Source organism: Camelus dromedarius, chromosome 10, assembly GCF_036321535.1.
Source record: "Camelus dromedarius isolate mCamDro1 chromosome 10, mCamDro1.pat, whole genome shotgun sequence".
Classification (NCBI taxonomy): Eukaryota; Metazoa; Chordata; class Mammalia; order Artiodactyla; family Camelidae; genus Camelus; species Camelus dromedarius.
In genome coordinates this window covers 60,938,716-60,948,562 of record NC_087445.1, presented here as the reverse complement: position 1 = coordinate 60,948,562, position 9,847 = coordinate 60,938,716, and the positions used below count along the sequence as shown (strand labels likewise).

Sequence of the window (9,847 nt, the reverse complement as noted above, 5' to 3'; positions counted from 1 at the left end):
CCACCTGTGGGTCTGGTTCCCTCCATCGTAAAACAGGGCTGCGAAGAGTACCTACATCCGGGGGGCGGTGGGAGACGGAACGGTGGTCTCCCTTATCATCCTCACCCACCCCTGCATCAGGTACCTCTGGCCACGTCTCTTCCTGACCCCTGGGCCTCAGTTTCCCTGCCTGTAAGACAAGGGAAACCAGACCTGGAGGTGGCCACAAAGTGCTAAGAATGTTCTAAGAACTCTGCGGCTGCAGACCAACCACTGTTCCAGGGTGGCTTGAAGACTCTTAGTCCTCCCTGGAACCCAAGGGCCTTCATCTCACTTCAAATTCCTCCCTTCTCCCACCTCTGTCTGTCCCCAGTTCCTAAGGTAAAACAGACCACTGTTTAAGGATTCTCTGAGTAGCAGCGTATTTTATACGTTTAATCCCTGAAAGCCTCTTCTTATCATAAAATACTTCTCACTACAAACAACTTAAAAGGGAGGAGCCATTTGTTGGAGAAGTAATAGCAGGACGTCACCTCTCCCCTCCTCCTGTCCCACCTCGGCAGCCCCTGGGAGGCTCCCAGGCCTGCACACGTCTCTCCCTGCACACTGCAACTTACAGCCACTTGCACTCGCCCTGGGAAGACGACAACCAGCCAGGCCAGGGGGCACCAGTGAGGTTTCCCTGATCACCACTGTCCTGGTGGGTTTTAAGCTGACACCAGGCACTCCCCAGGCCTCCCCTGCACACCCCCTGCAGTTCAGGGGCCAAACCCCAACTCCGCTACTTAGAGCTGGCAGAGGTGGTCCTTGCCGAGCCTCCGGGAGCCTCTGACCACTGTGGGCTCCACGGGGGATGAGGAAGGCCATTCTCGCCCAAACTTTTCAGGCAAATAATATAACGAACAATAATAGTAATAACTAATATTTATTGAGCACTTACTATGTACCAAGTGCTTTACGTGCATTGTCTCTCCTTATTCTCTCAGTCATCTCTGAAGCAGGTACTGTTTATTATCCCCACTTTACAGACGAGGGTCAGAAAACTGAGCTGCAGTAACTTGCCCAAGGCCACGCAGCCTGTAGTCAAAGGCGCAGCTGGGCTTTGGAACCAGGGTGCCTGGCCCCGGGGCCTCTGTCCTTCCTTAGCTGCTCTGCTATCCTGTGCTGGAGCCCCTAGACTAGTTGGAAGGCAGGGCGGAGACATATCCAGAACCCCATCAGGGGAGAGGAGCTAGGGGACAGGGGAATGAATTCAGCCCAACGCCAAGATGGAGGGACCCAGCCAGCTGGCCGCAGCAAGATCCCTTTATTACATAAACCTGGCTCCACACTGCTCCATCCTTTTCCCCGCCACCACCCGCCCCGCCCGCCCAGTGCCTGACTCAGGACTCTGGACAGCTGTTCACCTACTTTGTGGGGGAAACAGCAAGCCTGGAAAATATGACATTTGCACAAAATGTTGCTGGGCAGCAGGAGTCTCTTCCGGGCACGGCCCTCCCCTCCCAGGGGTCCAATCCCCGCCTGGCGGCCAGGTCAGGCCACAGGGGCTCTGGGAGTGCCCGGCTGCCTGCCCTGGCACGCGGGCCAGGCGTGGAGGAAGGGGAAAGGCCGCTATTTTAAGAGGCGATGCGGCTGTTTGACAAACAGATGTGGGAGAGGTTTCAGTTTCCACGGGCAGCTGTGTAGCCAGCCCCCCACCACCTCGCCTCCTGGACAGCTCCTCAGGGGTAGCAGGAAAAGGCAGCATCTCACGGGAAGGGGAGGGCAGATCACAGGTGTGGGCAGTGATGGTTGAAGCCTTCCTGCCTCTTCTCAGAACTTCTTGGAGTACCCCTTGGACAAAAAGGTACAACTGAGGCTTACTGTCCCCAAAGTAACTTACTCAAATTCCACCCTGGATAGGAACAAAGGCACCACCTTTCCACATTTCTGCACTGAGCCCTTCCTACCCCTTACAAAACATCAAAGGGGGCTCTTTCAAGCCTGGAGAGAATTTGTCAATGATTGGCTCCATTCTACTGATGAGAAAACTGAGGCACTGAGTTCCAACTAGGGGCATTAATGTCTCCTACCCCTGCATTTGTAGATCCCTTCCACCCTCCTTTGTCTCCCCCTGGACAAAGAGAAGAGAGAATTACCTTCAGGAGATCCTTGGGTGGAGGCCAGGTGACAGGCAAGCGAGACTAAGATCCAGGTGAGGAGAAAGCCCCTAGAGACCAGGAGACACAAGCAGATCCGGCATCAGCTTCCACCCCTCATGGCCGGATCCGCGTGGGGAGCTGGGAGTCGCTCACCTGGCCCCAGTACCACCCTAGTCTTGCCCAGGCGAGGCAGGAGGCGAGGCAGAGGCTCTAGGACCCCATCAGACCAGCCCAGGCTCCCGGGTGCCCAGGCACAGCTTCCCGGGGCAGGACCCGCTTACACAGTACAAATACAACCTCACTTTTTACAGATCAATAAACCAAGGTCACCAGGCAGGAACTCATAGGCAGGAAGCCTGCCCTGGACGTCAGGAGACACAGGGTCCAGCTATATCTGCTCCCAACTCATTAGGTGACAAGGGACCAGCCCCTGCCCCTCTCTGTCTCCGAGCCTCTGTCTCTCTATCTGTGCTATGGCCTCAACATTTTGAGGCCCACAGGGCAGCAGAGCCAGGGCTGAAAGGTCAGCAGGAACCCCAGACGGGTCTGCTTAGATGACAGGTGTCTTCAAAGGGCAGGAAAGATGAGAATTCAGTCTCCAGACTGACAGCAGGGAATAGGAGAAGATCCCTTAGCCAGGACCAGCGCGTGCTAAGGAAGCTGCCCGCTGGCTTCACGTCGATGGAGAACGGAGGAGAGCGGAGAGGAGAGGAGATGACGGGGGAGTCAGGCCGACCCAGGTGTAAACCTGGCCCCACTGCTTACAAGCTGTGTGACCCTGGATGAGCCCCTCAGCCCCCCTGAGCCTGTCTCCTACTCTGCAACTCGGCTGACACTCCCTATCTTGCAAGCCAGGCGTGAGGATTAAATGAGCTCATGCATGTCAAGGGCTCGGCCTGCTGCCAGCCACAGAAGTGCTCCTTAGACGGACCCTGCTGCCCCTGCACTCTGGGGCCTGAAGGGTTAATGCTCTGCTCAGGGGCTCCTGCCAAGATGGGCAGAGGCAGTGATCCAATTTCACCTTCCTGTGGGAGCAGCCACTGGTGACACCCGAAGCCACCCAGGGCATCTGATCCCCAAGCAGGAAAAGAGGAGGGCGGCACGTGGCCAGAGATGGCCAGCCAGGATGCAGGCAGAAATAGCCCTGATGGGCGGTGGGGGCCAAGGTTGGACACGCGGGCCCAGGATCCATTTCCAGGAGGAAGGCTAGGATGGTGTGCTTCTGGGGAATCATGTAATCCAGGAAACCCATCTGCCAGAGTGAAGGTCTGGAGCCCTGGGTTCTTCCCAGCATCCTGGGAGCCTTAGACAACAAGATCACATCCTCTGATTTAATGGCAAGTACTTCAGATTAGTTGCAATTAGGATCAATGGTAATCCTGACCTGGACACTGTGGAAGACACTGGTGGCTACCTACCCACAGCCACCTCCCTTCCTGCTTGTTCAGGGAGATAAGGATTTCAGAGGATACTGGATGACTCTGGATAAGTCTAAGCCCATCCTGGGAATTTGCCATACCAGTGACTGGTTAAGGCATGCATAATGGACCCAGATGTGGCCAATGAAAAGAGAGGGATGCCGGTCAGGGCCCCTAGGAAAACGTTTCAGAGGGACAGAGAGAAGGTTTTCTTCTAGCCTTTGTATGTTGTTGAGTAAGGCCTCACTGCTGCTGCAGCCATTTTGTGCACATGAGGTAACAAGCCCCATGAGCACATGAGGATAGCAGAATGGAAAAACAGAGGTTGTTATTGGCCAGCCTTATTAATGTTTTTCCTTTGGACCTCTTGATATGGGAGGTAATAACTCTCCTTATTGTTTAAGTTGTGTTCAGTTGGGAGTTATTCACAGCATAAGGCAAACTAGCTGAAGCAGCACTCACACACAGATGGTGGTCCCTCAAAAGACTTCTCCAGCCTCTGGGCCTTAGCACATGCTGCTCCTGAGTACTCTAGACACCACTTTTTTGCCTGATAAGTTCCCACAGATGCATTCGATTCTAACTTGAGTGTTCCCTCCCATAGCCTGCTGCACATACCTCACCAGAGCAGGCATCCCATGCGTGGTCATTGTCTATTTTCCTGTTTCCCTTTCTAGCCCCAGTCCCTGAAGTGCAGGGACCACATCTGTCTTGTTCACTCTTGTATTCCCAGCACCTGGCAAGTCTGTAGTAAGCATCCAGTGTATTTTTGCAGAAGGGATGAATATTACCTGGTATTACAAGACTCTGGACTTTAAAAAGAATCTTCCCAAACCCTTAACTCCAGCAGGCCCATCCCATCTCTGACTTTATCCAGGGATGCTCCTGGATAATCTTTGCTCCCTCCTCATCCTCTCCAATCTGCTGCTACTGCTGTAACAGTACCTTTTTCACTTGGCCAGTCCTCCCTGCCTCCACTGGCCTCACTTCCAGCTCACCACTAGCAACAGCTAAAGGTCAGTGCCTAAGCGGCTCTGGTGTTGTCTGGGGAGAAAGGCAGAGGCTGACCCTTGTGGCATGACCTGCCTGCTTGAAGCAAATGGCAGTCCCATCAGCCCTGATGAACAATAATAGGCAGCTTTGTCTGACTTTATAAAAACTGAGGCTTAGGGAGGGCAAGCACTTCCTCAAGGTCACCCTAGGCAGGTTCTGGGGTCATAATTCTTCAGTACAATTTCCCACATCCACAAAGTGGATACTCCAGGAAACCGTGGCTAGATCTACTGGGGAAGAGTTGTCTCCTACGTCCCCAGTCTTGGCAGCTCCAAAGCACAACCGCATAGCAAAGGCTCTGAGAAGTTCTGCAATAAAGAAAGTGACTGCACCTTCTACCAGTCAGCAGTCCCTGAACTTAGAGGACCAGGGAATTCATCTTTCCTGAGAATGTCCTCTCAGAACACACTGCCCCTGGCTCTCTAGCATTCCTGCAGCACAATTAGTTTCATTCCTGTTTCCTTCTGTCCCGTCTCTTCTCAGCCGTTTCTGGGCACCAGCCTCACTCCTTGAGTCTCTCACCACGTTGTCACATTCACCCTTCTTAGAATGCTCCCCAAGCTGATACAGAGGGGTCAGGTGCAAAAGAGAAGGTGTGAGAACCACAAACATCCTCCTCGGTCAATTTTCCTCCGAGGTTATGCTAGGTGATTACGCTGTAGAGAATAAGAGGATAAATCTGGGGGAAATATTTGTAACCCCTAAAGGAGGGGAAAAGGAAGACTCACAGGGGAGATGGGATCAGAATTATCTCTTCAACTAAGCTTCCTAGCACCTCAGTTTCTAACTCGAGAATTTCAGTCCTGAAAGGTCTGGGACAAACATATTTGTTTCCCATTCATTCATCTCAACAAACGCAACTGACCATCTCAGACCTGGATTCTGTGTGTACTCGACCCAAAACTGCCCTATCTGGCAGGAATACAGAGTGGGAGAAGGTCCTCCGAGATCATTTAGAGGCCAGAATCTAGTTCCATCCTCTCATTGTAGAGATGGACAACGAGGACGAGAGAGTAGAGCTGACTTGCCCAAAGACACACAGCATGTCAGTAACACACATCATCTGACTCCACTACCTAGTAGACAGTCCTTTTCACTTACTTATCTCCCCTGGAGAAGAAATCAGAGACTTACAGGGACTTCCTACTTGCCAGAGACCAGCGTCCCAGCCTTCACCAACAAGGAACAGAGATACAGCCTGGGGAGCCAACAGCCATTTCAGTAAGCTTCCAGGCCTGGAAAGTTGGCTCCCAGAGGGAGGCCCTGCCGATTCTTTTGCTCCCGTTCCAATCCTGTTTAGGCTACTGCTAATAACGTTTAGTGCCTGCGTTGGCTCAGAGCTTTGTTCTTCCAGACTTCTGTTTTCATCGCTGACTCGTGGGCCTTGGCTCGGTGAAGCCAGGGCTCCAGAATGTCGGGAAGACCAGAGCATGGGGGCCAGAGGAGGCAGGAGGCAGCTGAAACGGAAGCCACGAGTTAGGGAGCCTGATCTTGGAGACACAGCCTGGCCACACAGCTCTCTGAGAAGGGAGCGCAGGTGTTCCTTTCTCCTGCAAAAAGCCCTCCGGCCAGTACACCAAATGCAGTTACTCCTGGACCACAAGGCTGCCAGAACCTGCAGCTGATTTGCAGAATTTTTCCTCCATCCTTGTTACCTGAGAACACGCAGGAGCTCAGAGACCCATTCTAGCTTGAACATCCACCGAGCACTCAGAGCTGAGACCCAGGGCACAGAAACACAAGGAAAGCAGTGAACTCAGGGCTTGGTTATGCTCCCACGGGACAAGCTGGGAAGGATGCTGGCCAGAGGACCACAGAAAAGCAAAGGGGGATGAACTTGTCCCACCTGCCTCCATGGAGTGGTCAGGCCCATGTGCCCAGACAGCCACACCCAGACTCCTTTCTTCACACCTTATACCTCTTCCATGGGAACACAGATAGGTCATCTGTCTGGACAGGATGCAGCCCAGAACTTTCCAGTTGACTCACACATCCACTCGAGATGAAGTGGATAATAACACAAATAACAGCTGCCGTTTATTGAGCACTTACTACATGCCAGGCACTGTTCTAAAAGCCTTTAACAAGAACAGTCCCACTAATCCTCACAAAACACTGCTCTCTGGGAATGAGGATGCCCGTCTTGTGGATGAGAAAAAGGAGACGCAGAAAGATGAGGTGCCTGCCCAAGCTCGTGGGGCAGAGGTAGGATTTAGATGGTCTGACTGCAGGGCCCTCTCTGCCCACTGGTATGAGTCTATGTTTTGTTACAGTTTCCACCACCAACTGATAAGGCATTTTCATATGCCAGGCAGATTACGGGGTAATAAGAGGATCCCTGAACACAGAGAAAGAAGAGAATATGCCAATAATGTAACAGGCAGGGTGTGCTCAGGGAGGGACAGAGAGCGGGTTATATTTGGAGGGCAGGCCCCCTCCAGTACAGCACCAGGGGGAGCTGATGGCCCATGAGCCTCGCCTCGAGGGACAGCAGGGGACAGTAGGCATACGGAAGTGCAAAGAAGGGGCAGTGTTCTGAATACAGAGAGCAAGGGGGAGGAAAGAAGAGGCCAGGGATGTACTCCATAGACAATATTGTGGAACCTGGTCTGGGAGGTTTAGAGGAGGAAAACTAGAAAGCACAAGACTGGGGACACCGCCGTGGCAAGGGGGCAGCAGCTGGGCCTCAACGCAGTGTGACTGCCCGTTTGCCTAAAGCTTGGGCCCCACTGTGGGGTGCTTGCCTGGCACCACTTGTCTACCCAACCACTGGCATCTGCCCTGGCACAGGGTCTTCTGGAGAAAATGAGTCAGCAGTGTGCTTACTGGTGCTGTGTGTGTGTGTGTGTGTGTCTGTGTGTGTTGTGGTGGGGGGCGGGGGAATCTCGGCCAGCCAGTTTTTTCCAAGACATGGGAAAGAAAGGGGGAGGCATCACCCCCCTGATTCCAGTTCAGAGGGGGCAGGCTCGTTGGGGTAGGGTGGAGCTACAGCCCTGACCAGCCTCTTGGGATTGTCCCCTGGTCCTGGGGGCAGGATGGACAGGACGAAAGTTCTGTGCTTCTCTGGGCAATGAACATGAGCCACAGTCCACAGTCCACACAGCCGGAGGAGCTGCTCCCATTCGATCACTCCCACACACACCCACACTCAGTGACTCCCTCCTGCACATGCTCACTCTTTTGCAACTCCTACTCCAAAGGCTGGGAATCAGAGCCTCTGGGTCCCAGTTCCAGGCAGCCCCTCCTTGGAGATTCCCGGCCCGTCTCTGGCCCTGAGTCTCCCATCTGTACAATGAGCAGTTGGAACTGGTGAACTTCCAGGGCCTTTTCTGCCCTACATGCTGGCTCTCAGTCTTTCTCTCTCACACACAGGAAAGCGACAGGAACTGTGGACCAGTCTCCCCACTGCCCTCACCCTGCAAGCGAGGAAGCACTGAGACACACAGACCCAAACAGACTGACACACATGTGGAGATTTCCAGAAACAGGGGACGTGCAATGACACACAGACACTGAAACAAGAGCAGAAGCCGAGATCCGGAGCCCTAGAAATTTGCAGTTTTACAAGAACAGACAGAACGGAGACTTAACAGGCTTAGGACCTGTATGTAGACACCGACACTGGAACACACTGAGACAGCCAGAAACGGACACCCCTCTCCTCCCACAAGCATCCAAAAGGCCCCCTCCGCCCCGACGCGATCCCGCCTGCCGCTCCAGGCGCTACCTACCCCCCATCCCAATCCAGACCCTGGGGCTGGCTCCGCACGGACCCTCCCCAGCTCGGCCCCCGCCCCAACGCTATCCTGCAGCCACGCCAGGCGGGGCAGGGCGGGCAGTGCTCGCCAACTCTCGCTGGGCCGGGGGCGCTGCCCGCATTAACCCTTGGCGGCCGGCCTCCCAGGGGCGCAGGAAGGGGCAGGAAGCTGATGTTCCGCTGGAAGCGTCCCACGCGGCGGGGAACCCCAGCCCGCCCCGAGGCTGGAGCGGCAGGAAGCTGGGGAGGGGGCGTCCCTGAGATGGTACTCACCCCCCGCGCGCCGCCGCCACCGCTGTGCCTCGGGCCCCCCGCGCCGATCCCGCTCCCATGGCGGGCCCCTACTTCATGCTCCCGAGCCCGGGGGGCAAGTGTGGGCGCGCCCCATGGGGCCGCCAGCCCCCCGCCTCGCCGCGCCAGGCCGGCTCAGAGTGCGCGGCCCCCGCGCCCCCAGCGCAGCCCCGCTCCCAGGGGCGCCCGAACAGGCAGGCAGCGCAGCCGGGGCCCTGCGGACGCCCGCGCCAGGCCCATGGTCCCAGGAGTCCCGGCGCCGCGCTCGCCCCTGCCTCGTTCTTTTCTGCTTCCACCGAAAAGGAAGAAGAAGCAGGAGGAAAAAAAAAAAAAGATGATCAAACTTTTGGAGGCGGGCTGCTGGCGGTCCCTGGAGGCAGAGCAAGGCCGGGCGAGGGCGCGCGGAGGGCGGTGGAAGCTGCCTCCCCGCCGGCCTGGGGGAGGAGAGGAAAAGGAAGGATTTGGGGGAAATGAAGGCGATTTAAAGTCTCGGCCCGCGGTGGCTCTCCACCTTCTCTCCTCCCCGCGCCGGGCCGCCCTCTGCTGCCCCCTGCTGCCCCCTGCCGGCCACAGCCAGGGACACAGCCTCGGCTGGCCCACGACTGTCCCGCTGAGACATCTCACCCAGCGCACCCCTGCAAAGATGGGGAAACTGAGATTCACAGAGAGAAACAGTCAAGGCTGCGCAGAGGTATGATCACAGTTCGGCGATTCGGGACCTCTGGCTTGTGAGACAGTGGTCCCCGAGTTGGGGGCAGAGATAAAAGGGGAAAGCGGACGGAGATTGAGGGGGAAAGGAGACAGATGCTATTGCTGAAAGGAACCCGGAGTTCCAGGGACAGATATGGGACCAGGACTCAGTGTCCAGACTCCCACGAAAACGACAACCAGTGTCCTAGCACACACACGTACACACACGCACACCCCTATTTTCCTCCCAGATTCAGAGCACCCTATAGAATAGCCTTTCCTGGGCACGTAGTGGGTGGGCTTGTTAAACGTCCGTCACCTTCCTCTCTTCCCTCCTCATGCGGTAAGAAATGGGAGCTTACCTACCTCCCCACCCCGGAGTAGACCAAAGGCTCCCTCAGATCCCACTCAGGAGCGCAGAACTGCACATCTTGACGCTGCCGCAAACATCTGGCAAATTCGCACACTCACAACCCCAGTCCGAGCCCTGGCATTAGAAGCTCCCCCACCCCCACCCC

At 55.5% G+C, this 9,847-nt stretch overlaps 1 protein-coding gene across 3 annotated transcripts in view; it reads right to left on the bottom strand.

Annotated features, from left to right (window-relative positions):
* COL27A1 (collagen type XXVII alpha 1 chain) overlaps positions 1–9,127 on the bottom strand; it is a 142,337-nt gene extending 133,210 nt beyond the window's left edge. For 2 of the 3 annotated variants that reach the window (XM_031450269.2, XM_031450271.2), the window contains exons 1-2: positions 8,622–9,121; positions 2,118–2,188 (exon numbers count right to left, since the gene is read on the bottom strand). In XM_031450269.2, the coding sequence (XP_031306129.2) occupies positions 2,118–2,188; positions 8,622–8,680 (130 nt within the window). In that variant the 5' untranslated portion in view covers positions 8,681–9,121. Of the gene's footprint in view, positions 1–2,117; positions 2,189–8,621 lie in introns of all 3 variants that reach the window. The other variant, XM_064490441.1, reaches the window with a different exon arrangement.
* Positions 9,128–9,847: the final 720 nt, after the last annotated feature.